Source organism: Nymphaea colorata, unplaced genomic scaffold (assembly GCF_008831285.2).
Source record: "Nymphaea colorata isolate Beijing-Zhang1983 unplaced genomic scaffold, ASM883128v2 scaffold0001, whole genome shotgun sequence".
Lineage (NCBI taxonomy): Eukaryota > Viridiplantae > Streptophyta > Magnoliopsida > Nymphaeales > Nymphaeaceae > Nymphaea > Nymphaea colorata.
In genome coordinates this window covers 755895-776932 of record NW_022204507.1, presented here as the reverse complement: position 1 = coordinate 776932, position 21038 = coordinate 755895, and the positions used below count along the sequence as shown (strand labels likewise).

The 21038-nt window shown below is 38.2% G+C and overlaps 1 protein-coding gene across 1 annotated transcript; it reads right to left on the bottom strand.

Annotated features, from left to right (window-relative positions):
* Positions 1–1519: 1519 nt before the first annotated feature.
* Positions 1520–9939, bottom strand: LOC116267901 (eukaryotic translation initiation factor 2 subunit alpha homolog). The gene is made up of 7 exons (XM_031649829.1): positions 9421–9939; positions 5886–5942; positions 5714–5800; positions 5486–5632; positions 5268–5372; positions 4557–4655; positions 1520–1865 (listed from the first exon to the last, which is right to left on the bottom strand). Exons 1-7 carry the CDS (start codon positions 9802–9804, stop codon positions 1716–1718), a joined length of 1029 nt encoding a protein of 342 aa, XP_031505689.1. The 5' UTR covers positions 9805–9939; the 3' UTR covers positions 1520–1715.
* Between the last annotated feature and the right edge of the window lie 11099 nt (positions 9940–21038).

Here is a 21038-nt window from a genome sequence, read left to right as displayed (position 1 = left end):
AATAATGAGCTGGCTCAATATGGTGTGACAAGTACAAAAAATTGCATGTTCACCTGAACTCATTATGCTGTTTAATTTAAATGTTTTAGTTAATAAGCTTGTCTGCCTTGTAATCATTAATAAAAGAACCATATGTATATGCAAGGAACAAGCCTTGGCTACCATTGTATGTCAGAGATCTTTTGTTTGAAGCCCATATTTTTAAGTTTGAAAATGTATCATGGACGTATCATCTTTGTCAATAAACTAACTCAAAATCTTGTGTTCTTATCTGCAAATATGGTTTCATGAGTCAAAAAGGTTCATAGGTTTTTGAACTCTTAAAGGCATCAAGATTTGAGTCAACTTTTGGTCAGCTCATTACGCTGACAGAATATGTGAATTAAAAGTCTTAGTTTTTAACAATTGAGAGACTTATTATTATTATTTTTTTCAATTTGTAATATTGAATTGAGACATCAAATCGTTATAAATAGCTGACCTATCTTTTCACTTACTTTATTTCTCATTTATTGTTGTAGTTTTTTTCAACTTGTAATATTGATTTGCTAGATGAAATTTTTATAAATATGTAGTCGTCGCTTTCTTTCTTTCTCATTTATTGTTGCTTCCATGTTTCTCATATATTCTTATTATTGAGTACCTCAATAATTTGAGCTTCTGTGTATATCAAGTTGAGTTTTTAAGATTCTTATTGAAACATTTGTGCAATTGATGGTTAAAGTTTGAAAAAAAAAATGCCACAAACAAACCTAGCTTAACAGTATCAATTATTGCAACGAAGTTTTTAGAGGCGGTATAGCAAGAACCAATTGTACAATGCTATGTAAAAGACGTTAGGACAGGTCAATTTGACAAGAAATTCTTTACGTGTAAAAATTATTAAGACTTCACATGTATTTTAAATTGTTTTCATCATGATTTTGTTTTAGTTGTTTATTTGTGAACGTTAGTATTACATGACAATTGAGGATTTGATTTATTTTATATTCATTGTACACTTGAACCATGCGTAGAAGCCTTGGCTAGGACAAGTTGCGGCAATTGACGTTTTGGATTATTTTATTATCAATTGTACACTTGAACTACACTAAAATTGTATTTTGGGCAAACTGAATTGACGAGATTTTCATGCTAGGACCGATCGACTTGGAAACGAATTGCTTGCAATATGATTTTTTAATTGTCTATATTTATTTTATATTCTATTGTACATACAACTTGATACTATGGACAAAAATTATTAACAAGAGCTCATCTTACTTTTCAACTCGTTGCCTGTTATTTTATTTTTTATTAAAAGACTTTTTCATTGCTTTCTATAAAATATTTATATATTTCATCATTCTGATCATAGAACTTGTACTTCAACGCCTTAAGGCCTATGCGAAACATCAGACAAAATTGGAAGGAACGCCTGATAATAGACTCAATGCCTCCGCGCCTCATAATAGACTGAATGTCTCATATACATTATTTCTATCGAAATTTTAGCAGGTATTTCTTGTGCATGACGGAGGGAAAAAAGCGGCAACAAAATTGTATAACTAAATAAAGCAGAGAAGACTAGCGCCATCCGATTACATGCTTGTGCTCACAAGTTGCCATTCCAAGGCACTGCAAGAAAAGGCACAAAGAACAGAAAAAATCCCAACAAGAACACGGGTTTTATACAAACGATTCCAAAAACAATGAATTGGCTATCAACCCAATTTTCACTCTGTAATCCCTACATTTGCATTTTCAACGTCAATCTCTCCCATTCCTGTATCTTCCTCGTCTTCATCATCTCCATCGACCTCTTCATTATCCAAAGCCAACTTCGTGAATTGCTCCAGATGCCGCTTATCCTCATGTTCACTCACCTATTGGAAAGAAGATATCATGGCTTTGTTTTGTTAAGAGGCAAATGGCTAATTAAAGACATGGAAAGATAAACGGAACGAATGAAGAACTTAAAACTGCAGAACCTCCACCTTAAACATGAGAATATTTAATCAGAGAAATGTCTTAGACATCCTACAATTCCCATAGCAAAACTAAAAAAAACATAGAACAAGAGTCCTCATGCATTGACACGACTTTTGTCAGAAAATTAGAAAGCATGCAGAGATTAGACGCACTTGAGTTATGGCTTCAGTAACAAGCTATGTCACTTGAGTGTGGGGTGCAGCAAATTCCAAAAAAATTTCAGTAAAGGTGTGGATATATATATATATATATATATATATATATATATATAGTCTCCCCTTACGACAAGCTATTTGCGTATGATGGTAAGGGGAGGTGCCATCACCTCCCTGGCAGCTCCAGTGATGCCCGCTGGGGCCTCACCAGCAGCCAGGCACTCGATGGTGGGTGCCTTGCCTCCAGAGAGGCCCCAGCAAACATCGCCGGAGCCGCCATGGGAGGTGACGGCACCTCCCCACTGCAAAAGGAATTCCAGTGGGAAGGCTATGCCACTCTCCGCCTTTCAGAAAAACAATTTGCCCCTGGGGCAAATTGTTTTGGGGGAGGCCATCGACTCCCCTTCCTGGTGCTGGCAACGCCTGGCAAAGCGTTGCCAGCTGCCCAGAACTGCCAGCGACTCCTTGCCAGGCGTCACCAGGGGAGGCGACGGCCTCCCCTCTCCCTGCACATTGCAGTGTATCGGACACTCCCGATGCCTTTTTTTTTTTTCTTTTTAATGTACAGTGAGAATCCGATCTAAAAGATCGGATGCTTCCTGTGAAGCATACCCCTTATGCCAAGTTAGGATATACATACATATATATAATTTCAACCAAAAGTACATAACAACATTATAAGTTACAAGTATAGTTTTGCTAGTTTCCTACATGTGCAGTGAATTGCAAGGCCGCTAGATAATACTCAAAAGAGTAAAACACAAAAACAGCATTCGGTAATAACTAATATATATCTTAGCTGCACACGTAGGAACTAATATAATGTAACTCAAAAACAGCATCTCACATGACTTTCTTAGCTGCACAGCTGCTAGATTTAAAAGTTAAAAACTCCAACAAGCACAAACAAAAAAGCTAATAACTAAGATATAACTAATAACTAATATATAACTAAGAACAAAAATGACTCAACAGAAAAAGCATGGCTCGGACAGCATAACTCAACAGAAAAAGCATCTCTGGAACAGAAATACTGAAATAGATTAATATTGTATGAAATAAAGAAGCAAAAGAATATAAAATACCTTAATAAAAGACATATAACAACAATGAACAAGTGAAGAACTTAAGAAACAAAACAAAACAAAAATCATCATCGCCAGTCACTTCTCATTGTCAAGCACTGCTGTCGCAGATTTTTTTTGTCTGTCGTTGAACACTGATGTTGCCAGGTGATGGAGGAAGGAGGGCCCCTGGAAAAACCAGATTCTCACGGAGTAATTGTTTGAGGAATCGCCGAATGAAAGGAGGAGGTCGAGGGAGGTGGGTGGCTCTCCAATGCCTCACACGTAAACCCTTTCACTCGTGAGCTTTAGGGTCTATACTTTAAAACATAAAAGTAAAGTTAAACAAGAAAATGTCCTCTGCGCATGCTGACCGCACCAACTTGCCGTTGACCGAAGTCGAGTGTGTGCCGAAAAGGCGACAATTTTAATCCCGTGCGGCTGACCACATGGGACTTGTCTGGTGCCGCGTCCGAGACGAATCCGCACCCGCACCTGCACCTGCATGACGTCCATGCGGGTACGGGCACCAAAATGACACATGCAGGTGACTTAGGTAATAAGTCTGATTAGGTAATAAGTCTGAAATTTGTTTCTCCATGCCAAAACAGAAATGCATCTGTCATACCTAATGTTACCCAGTTTGACCTAACAACAAATCTGAAATTTGTGCCCCATGCCAAAGCAGAAATGCATCTGCCATACCTAACGTCACCCAGTTCAACCTGACAATCACAAAAGGCCAGAGCCAATCCTCGACAAACCTACTCAGGTAAGAAACATGTTTCACAAACTAAATATGAACCCAGGCATTTACATTTTAAGTCCTCGCCAATAATCAACAGGTTAAACCCGACAATGGACTTGCTTCATAAGACACGAGTTGCACATAAGGGTGTTCCTACCACCTGACATATGATTATCAGTTTAACTGTGCTCAACCATGCACTTCAGGAAGAAAAACATTAAGGACACATATTGGACGTGGCAGGTTTAGACATAATTGGATAAACTGTAGCTTCTTTTCGCATAAAGTTTAGTTGGGTGTACTAGTTTAAGAACAAATACAAGTGTCATACCTATGTTTTGCATAGAACAAGTAAAATAATGAAGCTATACTAAAATGCTTAATAAGATGGTGGCATGGTATTGAGTGTGATGCATATCAACCATAAAATGAGAAAATGTATGCAGTAACTGCATCTAAAATCAAACAAAAAAAAACTAAGTATTTCAAAGCCTGACATTCGCTTCAAAATTGTGGCAGGAATGAGCTTGCATACTTTCAAGAATACAAAAAGAAATACTTAGATTTTGTGTGCCTAAATATCCGTCCTAAAATCATAGTTAGAGCTTAGAAGCTTACAGCTCTAGGGGCTTCCTTCACACCAAGTTTTCCTTTCTTGCTTTCAATTGCTTCTGTGCAAGCTTTGATTGCTGCATTTAAGACTGATATACCTTGCTCCTGCTCAACAGCCACATTAACATCAAAAGCTTGCAATGAAAGCATTAAGTAATGCAACACAATGATATTTTTGGAAACTTCAGCTGAAAAAAATCATGGGTCTATATCATTTAATCAAAAAATCACACAAGAAAAAGTCCATCACAAGTTGCAGGATCTGGAATCTATAGACAAGCAGTCAAAACAACAGATTTTACTGCCTGACATTTTCAAATGACTAGCATACTATGTTTTCTTCCTACAGTTTTGGATCATTTTACTTATTCTTAGATTCACAAATTACACCATTACTTGGGTAGAACAACCTTCTGATCTATCTATATGTTTTGACCTAATCTACACCCCCCCCCCCCCCCCATTTTCTCCTCTACAAATATAAATGTGGGTGTTAAGTGTCCCAGTTCTCCTGTTTCTAATAGACACCTGTGAGAAATTAAAGCTTATCTCAGCTGCAATTTTTTTGGTGCACTGTTTTAAAAAGAAAAATAATTTGTTGATCTCCCATGTGGTCATATTTTAATTTTGCCATCAACTACCATGGTATTTGCACGCCCATCAGCAGCACAAGAACTTATCAGGAAATTAGTTGACGAGGAGATTTTTTTGGTATACCTTGTTAAGGGTCTGTGTAGTGAGAACATAAAGAGGTGGTGCAACCAGCTTGATTTTTACTGGGCAGTCAGCATTGCCAGCTGCTTCAGCTTTTCTCATGGCTTCCTGTAGGAGAGAAGGAAAATAAATGTGGAAATATTTCTCCACCTAAAACATTTCAAAATACTATGAAAACAGAAGATCCTATTAAAAAGAGAAAGGGCAAGACAAAACTGAACCTTAATATGGAGGACACCATCAAATTGAAAGCACTTCATCTCAACATCAGCAGAAATCTTGAGAGGCTGAGGAGTCATCCTCCTCCTGATATTCTTAACCAAAGCATCTTTGACATCTTCTGATAATGCTGGAATTGTTTTTGTCAACTTGAACAAGAACAAGGACAGGAATTACAAAAGGCAGCAAAGTTTAACTGAATGTAGGGAAAAAAGTTCAGGATTGCTTACTTCCTGCCCATCAGGTCCTATTTCTTTAACTTCCCTAGTAAGGGAATCTAAAATTGAATCAGGGTCGGTCACTATCAACTTGAATGCCTGCATATAGGGAAAACCAAGAAAGACAGAAGTTAATCCCACAATGTCATCATTACACTTAATCATTTCATAATGTGGTGCTTACCTCAAAAGCATGCCCATATTTTCTGTACAATGGCCACCCAACATGAATGTAAAGATCCTGCAAAATGAAAGAGCAATTAAACCTCAAGGTTTCTTAACTGGACAATAAAAAAGTGTTTCACATTCAAAAAACAAGGTTTTGAGACTTGACATATATAATGACATCAATAAACTCCTTTGACCTTTGCGCCAATGTTAAAAAACACGTATTCTAAGCCGTATTGGTTAGGTGAATCAGTATTATCCGTATCGTGCGATACGTATTGTATAGGTTTGAAAAACCTATATGATACGCCTACGATACACGATACGCTTGTGTATCGTAGGCATATCAGTTGTATCGTGCGATATGGGGGGCGTATCGTACGATACACCCGATACAACCCTGTATCGTATGATACAAGTACGAAATGATTTTTTTTTGTGGTTTTTTACAAAAGAACCTCTCTCCCTCTTTCTAAACATGTTTAAAAGTTGTGATAAGGGAAAGTTTTACCAGTCACCCATTTATGTAATAAATCGTCGATTTAGAGCAGAACTCGCTTGTGGATAAGAAGGTTTACTCATGGCCCGTGGGGATGATGGGATCTTGATTGTTGATAATCATAATATATTATTTGTTGTAAACTTGTAATGTAATATAAAACACTTTAAAGTTTAAACTTTAATGTTGTGATGGATGTTTATTGTGTTATTATGAATTTCTTATTTGTCATTTCTAAATGTGTTGTTAATACATTATGGCTTATGAATGATGTGATGAGCTTTGTTTTATATATAGAACACGTTGTTGTCAATTTCTTTTTTGTTTTTCATAATTTTATCGATTTTTTCTCTATTTTTTCTAATTTTTAAAATTTTTTATGGATTAAAAAATTAATTTATAATATGTTACGCTACGTTTACGACACGTTACGGTACAGTGTATAGGTAGTGTATAGGTCGGCCCTACCGATACACGTTACGATACGCCTTTTACAATATTGTGGTGAATAGATACGTTGTATCGTAAAGTATCGTAAGTGTCTCATAAAATTATTTTTTAATTTAAAAAATAAAAAATAGCGAAAAATCAGGAAAAATAATATATATATATATATATATTATAGGAAGGAACTAGGAAGTTACTTCACAATCATTAAGAAGTCATAAAATCATATAGGAGCACAACATGATCTAAGGCATCAAGAAACATAATTTATAACATGATCTACATAATAAGTAAATCATAAGATCCATAACACATCAAAAAAGTTTTAAGTGTTACACACTAAGTCCCACGGGTGCGCCAAAATTGGTGAAGCATCCCGCACCCCACACTCATGTGACATAGGTCAAACCGAGTCAGGTGCCATGTCGAGCCAAACCCGCACTTAAATTTTTTATCAGGATTACCTTTAGCTCATACAAAATTCAAAGTTTTATTAAATAAAATACGGAAGAAAGAGAAAAGAGGGAACAAAGATAACTGAAAAGATAGGAGAAGAAAAAAAAAAAAAAAAAAGTAGGTGTGGTCATATGATACACATACAATACACCACATGTTTGCGCTACACGTGGTGTATTGTATCGCAAATTCAAAAAGTGATGGTATGTATCATACAAAAAGGCTCCGTATTGTATGAAACGTACAACCTACATTGTGCTCTTGACACTATCAAAGTAACACAAAGAATTATAAAGGGGAAAAAAGTGGCTGAAATGTAGAGATTTAGACACAAGCAGCAACATCAGAAAGAATTAAAAGAGGGGGAAAAAGCTGCTGAAATGTAGAGACTTAGAGGCAACCCGAACTTTGTAACAATATGATTGCAGGTCCACAGAAATTCTTCAGTTCTCAATGTGCAAATGACAATTGATACTCACATAGAACAACCTAAACAGAACCAAAAACAAATGTGTGTGTGTGTGTGCACAAGAGAGAGAGAGAGAGAGAGAGACAGAGAGAGAGAGAGAGACAGAGAGAGAGAGAGAAAGACACATAGCCTTTTGCAAATATGAACAACAACCAATTGACCTGTAGCTCTCTATGTACATCACTATTTAAAGAATGTCAGGAGTTTCAGCTTTGACCAGGTACATTACTAAATCATACCATCAATATATGAAGACTAGACAACTCCATTGTTTAAATATCAAATTAAATGTAGTGAGAAAAGAGGAACCTTAAGCTTGGAAGTTGAAGTTAAACAAATGAAAAATAAGTACCTTAAAAAACTAGTGCCAAATTCCACAAATCAATACGTAGTGCCATTTTCTTCACACTTCTATGTTGAAAACTTGTCCATGGAATGACAAACAGTGTTTGTGTTGTCATCAATGTTTGCAAGTATTAAATTGACACCTTGGCCCTTAAGAAGTTCCATTGCTCCTAATGATATTTAAGTATACATCGCAAAGTGGCAACTTGATCCAGTTCAATTATCTTATTACACATGGTCATTGAAGTTTCAAACAACTCATATTTTCTTTTTTCTCTACACAAGCAGTAATTAGGCATTCATTACCTAATTGCTAAGATACCAGTACCAGCCCAAGGTATTGAACCCTTGACCTCCTCTAACTTGAAGTTCATAAGTCTGACTACCTAGCCAGGTGCACAGGGATCTCCTAAGAACTTGGCAGGAATTTTCTTCTTCTTGATCCAATAAATATGAATCCAAAATTCGAGGGGGAAGAAAGGAAATCATAAGAACCAAAATTCTTGCCCTAAGCATGCATGTCCCTACTCCCAAATCCGAAGTAATATTAGTATTAGATAATATCAATAAAATGTAACATGTACATTAGATAAGGTATGTTAACTGTCTAGACCATGTTTAACAAACAGGAAATTGCATCCCAAACCTACTCACAGAGCAAGGAAATCCAGCATACAAGAGCGAAACTGGAAAACCACCTTCAACAGGAATCAACATCAATTTCTAACAAGATCTAGCTGAAGCAAGAAAAATAAACCTAAAAAAATGACTTATTCGAGTCGCAGGACAATGTCGAACACCAAATCAAGCAACAAACACAAAATTCATTGCCCATCCAACAAAAAATAAGAGCAAAAAAAGCAGGAACACAAAATGATAAGGCAATAAACAACTCAAAACCCGTGAATAGAGTGCTCTTGAAAAGTAGATTGGTACAAGTTCACCAGAATTACAATCACTACTATACTTCAGAACAAATATGCAGCCCGTTAGCGCCAAAAATTAAATCACGAATACCAAGTATAATCCAGACAACAACTAAACAATAAATGAGCTAAAATTATATCCTTAGCAAAAGTATGCCCATTAAAATATACCAAATCAACAATCTCCTCTGCACAGTAAAACAAAATGACTTCGGTTGTCTCCAAACAACCTCAACATAGGAACGACACATGAGTACAAGAATACGGTAGAAAGTAATCAACTAATAGGCGGTCAAAAACAAAAAAAACACAAAAAGTATACCACTGAAATTTATCTCCATGAAATTTCACCAAATTCCAACAGATGCCTGGAAGAAAGAACAGAAAAAAGGAAACGAATTTGGTGCACCTCCAAATCCATTTGCATCGTCTCGGCGACGTGCCGCATGATCGAGTGGACGAGCTTGCTCTTGTTGTACCGCTCTTCGCAGGCCTGGATGTCCTCCTCCGAGACTCTCCTCTTGCTGAGATCAATGTAGCCCTTCTCCTTGTCGACCCTGAGGACCATGACGGGCTCCTGGCGGCCCACCCTGATAAGGCTGCTGACGCTTCGAATCCGGCGGCGAGAAAGCTCGGAGAAGAGGATCATTCCCTCTATGTTGTTGTACTCGAGGAGAGAGACGTAGGCGCCCATATCCGCTATGTCCTTCACCTGGATCATCACCGCCTGGTCAACCTCCGGGTACCTCGCCTCGTACATCCTGCACTCCAGATTCGGAGTGCTCGTCGCCATTGATCTTCTCCTCCTTCTCTCTGCTCCCGAATGGAATGAGGGCTACTTCGGTGCTTCAGAGAGGCTAGGGTTTATTCCGAATGGGGGCAAAAATTTGCAGAGGATTATTGGACCGATGGCCACTTCTACATATCACAGCCCCTTTCACACCGATATTCTGAAATTATCGCCCATTTTGCGTCTTTTCATATTAAGCACGTTATTCTCTCCATATCATCTCCATATTTACGTCCAATAACGCCGGCCTTAGAAGTTGCAGGCCCACAAGCACATAATTCACTCATTTGTTGAGGGGCTAATTTTGGAATTGTAGAATTAATTTTTTTTATGAATTGAAAACTATGTCATCTAACAAAGAACTTTAATTTCAAAATGATAATCTCATTCTTAAAATCAAAATTCGAGAATTATGGTTCTACCCTAGGGGATGACAACTATGATTTTGAAATTTTAGAATTTTTTATTTCTTTTTAAAACTATGTCATGATGGTTTTTAGTTTATCAATTCTAACATTTTAATTCATATTTTACAAAACATGTCATTTTCAATTATGAAATCAAAATTCCAAATTACCAAATACATTGGAAAACCAGAACTGAAATTTTCATTTCAATTCAAGTTTGATGTGGTATTTTGTTTATATAATTAAAATTCAAGGCCATTAAATGCCTCTTTAGAGGACATATAAGTGGTACCCTTAAAACACGTTGTCTGCGCCTAAAATGTCTGTTTGAAGCATCTTTGGGTAATAGTGAAAGTTTCGACTAACCAACGCTTTTAAAGGATTGTGATTCGTGAACAACTAGCCCTATCTCCCCCTTGGTTTTTTACATGTAACTTTATATTTCTTTTGTCAATCAAGCGCATAAATTAAGTTTCATGTACCGATAAAAAAAATCAACTAGTCTTAAAATTTAGTTTTCACAAAGCATCTTTTTTTAAAGTGCCATTGAAGCACAACCTTCGACTTTTGCTCAGAAATTTTTAGTTTTTCCACATTAGTCTCTTTTTCACATTCGATAAATGTTGGTTGATCGTGCATTTCGCATGATTTAGTTTATTACCATGATATGAATTCCTCATATTAGTTTTGGATATTGATTTATACTTGTTTTTTCCACTTCATAAGTTGTTGATATTTAATTTCGGTTTTCATGTCATTAGCCAATGCTCCAAAGAAATATAAAATTCATGCTTAGATTCTTCATAAAAATAATTAAAATCTAACAAAGACTTTATCATTTTCTCAAATCACTAATTTTTTCACTATATGCACTAGACTTTAATTTTGTGAGTATTTATGACTTTAAAACTATATTGAAAGATTTACTATTGACCTTAAAGTGAATTTTAATACTTCATTAGCAACTAAATAGCAATAACAATTTGTGTTGTATGAAATTGTTTGCATTTTAAAATTGATATTGGTTTTTAGAGTGCTTTAGAAAAAGATGTTTTTTGGTTTTAAATGAGATAAAAAAGATTCACTCGTTGGTTTGGTATGAGGTTTGACCATTCTCAACACTTTTATTAAGAGTAACTGAGTAACAATTAGCCTCCTTTGTTTGCACATTCCAACATCTTTAAGTGTCATCCTAAGATCCCAATATATATATATATATATTCTTGTTTATTAAATTTTCAAAAGATTGAGAAAGATTTTGAAGATATTTAGATAAGGTTTAGCTTAAAATGTAATGTTCTATCACACCTCGACCTTTTTAAACTCAATTTTTTTTAAATATAACACGTCGAGGTGCGACGACACAACAATTTAAAATAAAGCTATGCAAATCAAAATGATAATGGGGCAAACATTCCATTATATAGCAAACTCAATTCATAAAAAATGATTTCATATTTATCAATAACACACATAACAAAAATGCTCCCAAAACCTCAACATCGATATCTAACAAAAAAAAACATGACATCAATGAGACAAAATGTGACTCGTTGGCACGACTGTAGACCAAAAATCTCCCTAATAGAATGTGAGTAGAGCCATCTGATCAACCTACTGCTTTAGATCCGCCAAATTTTGAAGAAGCTGAACAATAGATGACTTAGCCTTCACAATATGGCGACAAATCAGATAAATCCTAAGCCTCTTAGCCTCCAATGTAAGAGCTCAAATATGGAGCCTAACATATAAAGACTTAATCACTATCGTGATAAATGCATGCAATCATATGACTTGTCATGAGAGTCTCTCACATATTCCACAATATGTAGGAATCTCTCAATAACCACAATCCACACATTATATTCAATTTAAGTGCATTCACTTCATTTACATTCATTTCATTTGTATTTGATTCAATGAATTGATAGCTCATGTGAGTGCAAACACAGACGTATGTACACTACGGGTGACCTACAGTTGTGAGACAACCCTCGTGGTGACCCAAAACGATACGGATCCGTTCATGCAGTAGTGATAGAGCAATCATCCATAGATGTGTGAATTTTAAGGAGAATTGCTAAGTCTTCTCTAGGACACCTAGGTTGGAAAGGTAGAAGCCCAACGCTCCAAGCACATCACACAACAATATCATGGGTCTTGCATTGAGTGGTGAGAGCAAGACATATCACAAACATATTGTCATAACCCTGGCCTCCCATCAATTTTTTTTTGTACTTATTATTATGAGAATACATTTGCAATAAAACCGGCTAGCACACAGGTTGGTTCACTTTACAAGTGCACCCATACCTCAACTCACCTCCATAAGAGGGACACATATACAATCAATACTTTAGCTAGTCAGATCATACTTTATGGGCACTTTTACCCGCTAAGTTCATTCAATTGAATCATTGACAATGCAAACAAAAATCTTATAGCATTCACATTGATCAAACATAACAATCACATCATACAAAAACTTAGACGAACCATGAAGAGTAGTCTCGAACCATGAAAACTTAGCAAATATCATGTTAAGATGCTCATTAATGCACAATCGGGGTCGAGGGGATACTCGACTTAATATTCCACCAAATTTGCCTTGAGCATTTATAACTTCTAGCATGCATATGTCATCGAGTAATAATTTAAAAACAATAAATCAATATCATAATCAGTCAATCTCACACATGCAACTACAATGCAATGAGTACATTATACCACACATCATTCAAATAAAACACAATCATAGGATTCAATGATCCCAAAAAATACACACTTGAAAACTTAATACACACTCTATATTTCATCCCAAGTAGGGATTTGCTTGGAATACAGCCATACCTATTGCATATCTCTACAAACACTAAAAATCACCTCGAACTTTGAATCATGTCGCTCAAGGTCTACTAAACATGTCCAGTGCACACACAAAAATTCAAAGCGATAAGTTCTTTATTTCTTTTGCTCTAAAATTTGTTTCGGTAAGAAATAGGACCATTGAGACATAGGTCATCAATTCAAGCATATGCCGATATGTTGAATCAGCCTATAAAATATTTCTTTAAGTATTTCCTATATTTGAAAGGTCATTAAGGGTGAACCTTATCAAATGCATCCTTAGATGCATCATCAATAAATTAGACACTCAATAGATGCTTAACATCATGTTGATGCATCACCATTTGCAATTTTACTTCTCCATTAGCAATTTGAAGATTATACTCTACTATTTCACTAGCAATAGCATGTATCAAACAAATCATTCAAAAAAGAGTGTTTCTTTCGCACTCTTGTGTACATCTAGATGTTAATAACTTAAATGTTATGTCTTTCCTCCAAGCTGTAAATTTAACCTACAAGGTAACATTGATGCTCCCTCCCACATGTGTCGTAATATCGAACAAAATATATATAGATCATCACCCCTTCAAAGCAGTCATAGACCTTCTCCCATGTAATAAAATCTCTATTATGCATCATATATCATTCAATCTTGAATCTAGCATGCTCAAATAATAATTATTCATGCACTTAAGAAAAACATTAGACAAAATAGGCTCGATTAGGCCTCGGTCAACCCTTTTTTAGAGTCCTAGCTGCTGTAGTGTCCTCGACAGCCACACCAGACTCTCGACTAACCACTAACACCAAAGATTATTTGTTGCCATTGCCAACAACACGACCTATTTGCTAATATAAAGGGAAAGACGTGTTCCCCTAGCTGCATTCCAACCCAATGACATCAAAGACAGTGAGAATGAGCAAAAGAGAAAGCGAAAGAGAAATTTAATGAGAGAAGAGAGCATTCGATTGAGAGAGAAATGGTTCAGCTAAGGGAAGACAAATGCATGGGAGAGAGAAACAAACAGGGCAAGACAAACAAAAACAAAGAAAGGGAGAGCGTGCGTGAGAGAATGCTCGGTTGAAGGGGGATACAACGAGAGAGTGAGGGTGAGACACGGTGAGGGTGAAAGAACACTGGCAAGAGAGAGACAGCAGAGGGTGAAATTGAGAGATGGTAAGGGCCAAAGGAGGCTTGTGGGAGAGAGAGTAGAGGGCAAGGGACGATGAGAGTGAGCCACGCAAGAACTTAGGACAGAGAGGGAGAAGAACAAAGATGCAATAAACGGCAAGAAAGAAGGAGAAGACAGAAGAAACAGAGAGAAATCGAGGGGGGCTTACCTCGGAACCTCCGCCCTTCACCTCTGCACCGCCACTGCTTCTTTTGCCTCATGTTCCTCTGCGCCACGTTCGAAACAGTGAGAGAGACGAAGAGGGTGAGCCCAGCATCGGGCCTTCCTCTTCACGCGGGTGGATTTTGCAGGCTGGACTCTGATCCCGACCCGACATGCCAAAAATGCTGAACTTTAAATTCTCTTAATCAACTATGGGCTTAAAAGTATTTTAATAAACTCCGAATGATAGTCATCTTAGAAAGAGGAACTTGAAATGTGTAAAGCTTAAATCAAATAAATTGTTCAAAGGGAGATACTTTAAAATGAATTGATCACTTCTAATATTATCATTAGAAATCAAGTATAAAAGAGAATATATGCTTGAAGATAGTTTTGAAAATCAAAATTTTCAACTTATTTTGTTTTGAAACAATATGATTACAAATTTACAAGTTACTTGTTTTGTAAAGTAAGACTTCAACTTATCATCATTTATAAAAGCATGATTTTCAAGTCTTATTTTGGAAAATAAGATCTTAAAATAAATGGATGATGACCGTAATTTGTATTCATCATAGAGCCAAAAGAGGATACATTTTATAATATTGCAAAAGTTTGAAAAGAACGTGATTTTGAAAAAGAAATGTTGTATTTGTAAAAAGCGAGGTTTTGAAATAGAAAAGGAAACACTGATTTGAGAAAGTGTTTCTCATGAATTTTAAAGAAATGTTAAGACTTGACCATACTTTGGTATCTACCTAGATAGAATTTATTAAAAACTTCTTTAGGATTCAATGGGATGTGCACTCATCATCACATTCATATTTTGCGAAGTGATGGTGTGTATATACTTGTGCATATTTACACAAAATGGATAGACAATTCTAAAAGAAAAACATTCATGTGAATGTTCCAAAGTTTAATTTCCGTTCATATCGAGAAGTAAAACTATCATCGGTTTTGTTTAAAAGTTTATTTAGGTTATTGGAAGCCTAAAAAGATATCAAAGAGTGAAAGATGTTGAAGGATGGTTTTCCATTTTAAAAATAAAAAATGATATGCTCATGTAAAGTTCAATGTACATATTTGTGTAGGGCGTTTCTCGGGACCTTTACTAACATTCAACACCATTAAATTCCATTGATGCCACTAAGTCAAGAAAAGGAAGAGACGAGAGAAAAAGAGATACAGAAGAGGGAGAAAGAGAAATAGGGATATAAATAAAGAGAGAAAGAAAAACAATAAAAAGAGATAATGAAAAAGAGAGACAAAAATAAAAGGAAAATGAGAGATTAGTTAAGAGAGAGAAAGTGAAATAGGAAAAGAAAAAGAAAGACAAAAGAGAGAGAGAGAGAGAGAGAGAGAAAAGAGAGAAGAGGGAGAAAGAGAAACATTAAAATGAGAAAATAAAAAAGTCAAAATGGGAGAGAGAAAAGTTAAAAATAAGTGAGAGAGAAGTTAAAAATATGAAAGAAAAACTAGTTAAAAGAGAGAAATGAGATAAAAAAAGATGATGAGTTAAAAAGAGACCGACAAAGATTCTAATCAAAATAGAGAATGAAGGAAAAAACTTGCTTTATTCATGCTCCCGGAGCTCTAAGGAAGACCATTAGCTCTGGGGAGACTCTAAGACCTTCACCTACTCACCATGAAAGGGAAAGATAACAAAAATGTGGAAAAAATAAAGATCTACGTACCTTCAAGGTAAGGATTTGGTGTAGATGAGGCTCTTTAGCTCTTCGAGGCAAAATGCTCCTTAGTGCTAGTTACAGCATGATCGTGCCAATTTTCAGCCTTCCACATCAACTGTGGGCCATTTGGAGAGAGAAAATAGTATTTTGAATTTTTTTTATAAAAATAAGGGTACTTTTGAAAAAATAAAGGATATTTGAAGAAAAACAATGGCATTTTGGAAAATTCAAGGATATCTTAGAAAATTCAACAGTATTTTGAGAATTTTGAACAAAAAATCAAAGGTGTTTTAGAAAATGACCATAATGTCTTGATCTTTGGGCTTGGAAAAGGTTTGTGACTTGGATTTGTATCCACAACAAGATCTAAATATCAAAGCATGTCAATGTTGGAACTTTGGAGCTAGAAATGTGTATAAGCAATGAATGTGGATCTCAAATATGGACTTGGATTTGGAAATAGATCTAGGGCTCATATCTGGATTTGGATCAAAAGGTCAGAATGGATCTAGAAGCACATGTTTGGATTTGAATTGTAACGCTCGTTGGTTCGGCGGGTCGGGTCGAGTTAGGGTCCAGACCCGGACCCGACCCCCACTCGCGTAAGGAGCTCGACGCGAGGCCCTTCTCCCTCGCCTTTCCCTTCCTTCTTCGTCGTCTCCTGGTGGTCTCCCATGACAGCGCAGAGGGAGGAGAGTGGCGGTCGGTGTGGTGGTGGCTGGATCGGCGACGACGACGGAGGTGGCAGCGGCGACGGCGGCTGAGGCAGCGGCGCTTGGGTAAAACTCTCTCCCTCTCTCGTTCTTTGTTTCCCTTCTCCACCACTCTCATGTTCCTTTGCCCTCCCTATCGAATGCTCTCTCTCTCTCTCTCTCTTCCTCTCCCTCGCCCCTCTCTTTCCCCTTTCCGATAGCCCTCTCCCGCACGATCCCTCTCCTTACTCTCCCACCGACTCTCTCTTCTCTCCCGTCCTCTCCCCTCACTGCCCTTCTTCCCTTTTTCTGTCCGAACCTCTCTCTCTCTATCTTCCCTTGCCTCACGTACCCTAAGTGAGCTCGTTCTCCCCATTTTTTTTCTAATTGTTTTTCCCCTTATCCCGATCGAGCACTCCCTCACGGTTTTCAGCTTTGTTTGTTAGGATTCTAGCTTGGGAAACGTGTTTTTCCCCTCCTAGCAGCGAGTAGGCAGTGTTGGTGGTGGAGGTTTAGCACGATTTTTGCCGTTCGGGGACCGATTGATCGTTTGAGGTGACTGTCGGAGGCGTTGCAGCAGTTCAGATTTTTGATTTAGGGTGAGCGAGACCTAATCAAGCCCAAATTATTGAATATTATCTTTTAGAGCATGTATAATTATTGTTTGTGCATGCTAGGGCTTAGAATTGATGTTTTGGGATGCATGTTAGCGATTTTGCTTTTGGGGACAATGGGGGGGTTATGATGGAGAAACGATGATTCATGTGTGTGATGATCGTTTGAGCATGATGGATTAATTTTCGAAGCTTTAAGGAAACATTGTAGAGATTGTGAGGTTGTGGGGAAGTTTTGGAACCGTCTTAGGGAGTGTAGCACAAACTTCGGTGAACGGGTGTATCGTGAAGTTAATTAGGGAAATATACGTATTGGGACGTGACTTGGGGTTGATGTCTTACTTAAAGAACGTTATTGAGGAAGGAATTAGTGATGGATTGATTGATGGTTGAAAGCTTTGATTTTTCGAGGCAACGTCAAGACGTAAAGGAGGAGGCCTATTGGAGAGCTTGTTAGTCGACACTACCTGTCGACACCCTCTTGAGGCGACGACACGTGCCTCAAGGATTTTATTTTTGTATCTGTTCGTTTCTATTTGAATGGTGTAGGTATCTAGTAGAAACCTTATTCTTGTTTATGTTTGCAGGTGCACCGGGCACATCCCGTCGACCTTGAGTTCGAAGCTTGAGGTATTTTGAAGAATTTGGTGAGCGCGCCACAGGTATGGCAACTTTCTAGGCCAATTCCTGCCTGGGGCAAATGTGTGATTGGGTGCTCCTAGGATCAAGGGATCCTAGGATTGTGATGTTAATTGATTGACTGTTTTGTGAATGAGTATATGTATGTTGCTTACATGATATGAATGGGTTAGAAAGATTATTAGTCATTCGTTTTGAAATTGCTATGCATTGGCATGTGCATGCTAGAATTGATATCTGTTTAGGACAAATGAGGCGGGATATCGAGTCGAGTGTCTCCTCGACCCCAATTGTGCATTAAAAAGCATCATAGAATGATAATTGCATAGGACAGCTATGAGCCAACCGCAGATTGAGACTACTCTCTGTGGATTGGCTAAGTTTTTCAAAGAGGTGATTGACGTGATTGATGTGAGGATAGATGTGATGATTGATATGAATGTGTATGTTGTTGCATATCCATTGCCATGGGCAATGATGCGAATGGATGTTTTGGAGGGTAGTTGTACCCGTATGATATGACGGCTAGCAATGATTGTTACTGTATGTATAGACCTCATGTGGAGGTAATCGGAGGTGTGGGTGCACTCGTGAAGTGTACTAGCCTCATGTGCTAGTCAGTCATCTTGTGAATGTGTAACTATAATGATAAGAATGAATAACTAAGAGATGTGAGGCCCGTGGGATGTGGCTATGTGTTTGGGAGACGTCCCCCTTGTTTGCTACTGGTCTCGCCTGTCAGAGCGCAGGCGGTGCAAGGCCCCAGGGTTCTGTTGTGTGTTGTGCTTGGAGCGTTGGGCTCCCGCCTTCCCAACCTGGGTGTCCTAGGGAAGGCTGAGTATCTCACCTTGGACTTCACACATCCAGGGATGAGTGCTCTACCGCTACAGCGGGTGAAATGGATCCATACTGTTATGGGCCACCATGGGGATTGTCTCTCGGCTATAGGCCGCCCGCGGTGTGCACGTGCCTGTGTTGCACCCACAGGAACTGTTAATGCACTAAAGTTAATGAAAATGTAATGTGTTTGATAGAATGCATGTGACTGACGTATACGTGATTGATATGAATGCAAGTGTTATGTTTAAGCATGCTTCGCATGTGACCGATGTTGTGTTAGTGTGACCATCAAGTGGCTTTTACGTGTCGTCGTACTCAGCCACGACATGACGATAGATGGGTTGACATTTGTTCTTTTATTTGAGCCTTACTTGAGAAGGTTTGGCATTTTTCTGGCTGGTTGCCATACTGCGAAGGCTGAGCCTTCAGTTGTTTTCTTTTTCAGGTTTTGGCGGACCCGGGGCAACAGGTTGAGCAGATGGATTCACTCACGTCCTATTGGGGAGGTTATGGGATTGTCGTTTGTAGTGCCGACGCGTCATGTTTTGGTTTTATTGATGTCTTCTTTTGTTAGGCATCAATGTTATGATTTTGAGGCATTTTGGTCATGCACATAGATGTAAATTTGTATGAAACAAAATGGTTATATAAATGAAAGTTCACCTCATTGTTTTGAATTGCTTGGCTCATCATCTTTTTGAATTGTTGGGTAGTCACACCTCGATGCTTTATGTTTAGAAAAAAAAAGAGTTTGTGGGTCAAAAGATCGGGGTGTGACAGTTTTGGTATCAAAGCCATGGCAAACCCCATTATGGATGTGAGTTAAAACCTATCTGTGAAGCCGTGTTGCCCAGGTACGCATTTGTTTGATTAGTTGGTTATTGTAGTTTTGATTTTTCAAGTATAAGTATGTAATGTGATCTATGTTTTGAACTTCGTGCTAATGCACGTTGTGATTTGACTTGTGAGTTTGGTATTGGTCATGATTTGAGAATAAAGGATCTTGTTTGTACAGATGGAATATCATCGTAGGGGTAAGAAGCGAGCTGGGCCGTCTTCAGAGGCACATAGAGAATCTAGCCCAACCCATTCTGATGCGCATACTCCGCGGGGTGACAGTGCGTCAGAGCCCCAGTATGCCTAGCTAGGTGGGGGTGCCCAAACCCCACCGAGACAGACTCCGCCAGTGGATCAGCAGACTATATTGCTGACCATGTTGCAGACGCTGACCACGTTAATGCAGTCTATGGTCGGTAATCAGAGGAGTAATGCATATCCTTCGGGGGACACCAGTGCTCCAGTTCGGGAGAAGGCAACGACAGTGTCTTATCAGCAGTTTATGACGATGCAGCCGCATATCTTTTCAGGAGGGGGCAGTCATGACAAGGCAAAGGACTGGATTGAAGAGGTTGAACGTATTTTTGGGCTTTTGAAGGTGCCAAAAGAAGATAGAGTGAACTATGACTCCTATTCGTTGAAGGGTGATGCCAAGAATTGGTGGCAATCAACTAGTGAGATTCGGTTTGCTGGCCAAGGGTCAATCTCATGGAAGCAGTTTAGAGATTCCTTCTTCAGCACATACTTTCCAGTGTATGCCAGAGACAAGAAAATGCAAGAATTTCTAGATTTGCAGCATAATCAGTCGAGCTTAGAAGAGTACATTACGAGATATCGGCACTTGGAGGTGTATTGCCCACACCTTTACACTACAGATGAGGCCAGAGCGGGCAAGTTTGTGCGTGGGCTGCGAGATGGACTACGAAGCAAAGTGTTGACAAGCAGACCTCGTGACTTGGATGAGGCAGTTACAATGGCACGATGCATATAAGAAGATTGGGTAAGGACACAGAAGGATCATCAGAAGAAAGCAGGCCAGCATTCACAAGGTGGACGGACACAGGTAAAGCGCCAACACTTTGCGGGCAGGACAAGGCCTTATGAGAGGCGGGATGACCGAACTTTCAGAGGGAACCAGCCTACCCATAGTGAGGCCACACAGGGTTCAGTGGCCACTCCGACTTCTCAGAAGTGCCCCACTTGTTCCCGTGTCCACCCCGGGAAGCCGTGCTATTGGGTGACTGGGGCTTGTTTACACTGCGGAGGTATGAGACACTTTATCAAGGATTGCCCGTTGAAGAAAGAAAGAGAATTGAAGAAGCCTGAAGCCGGT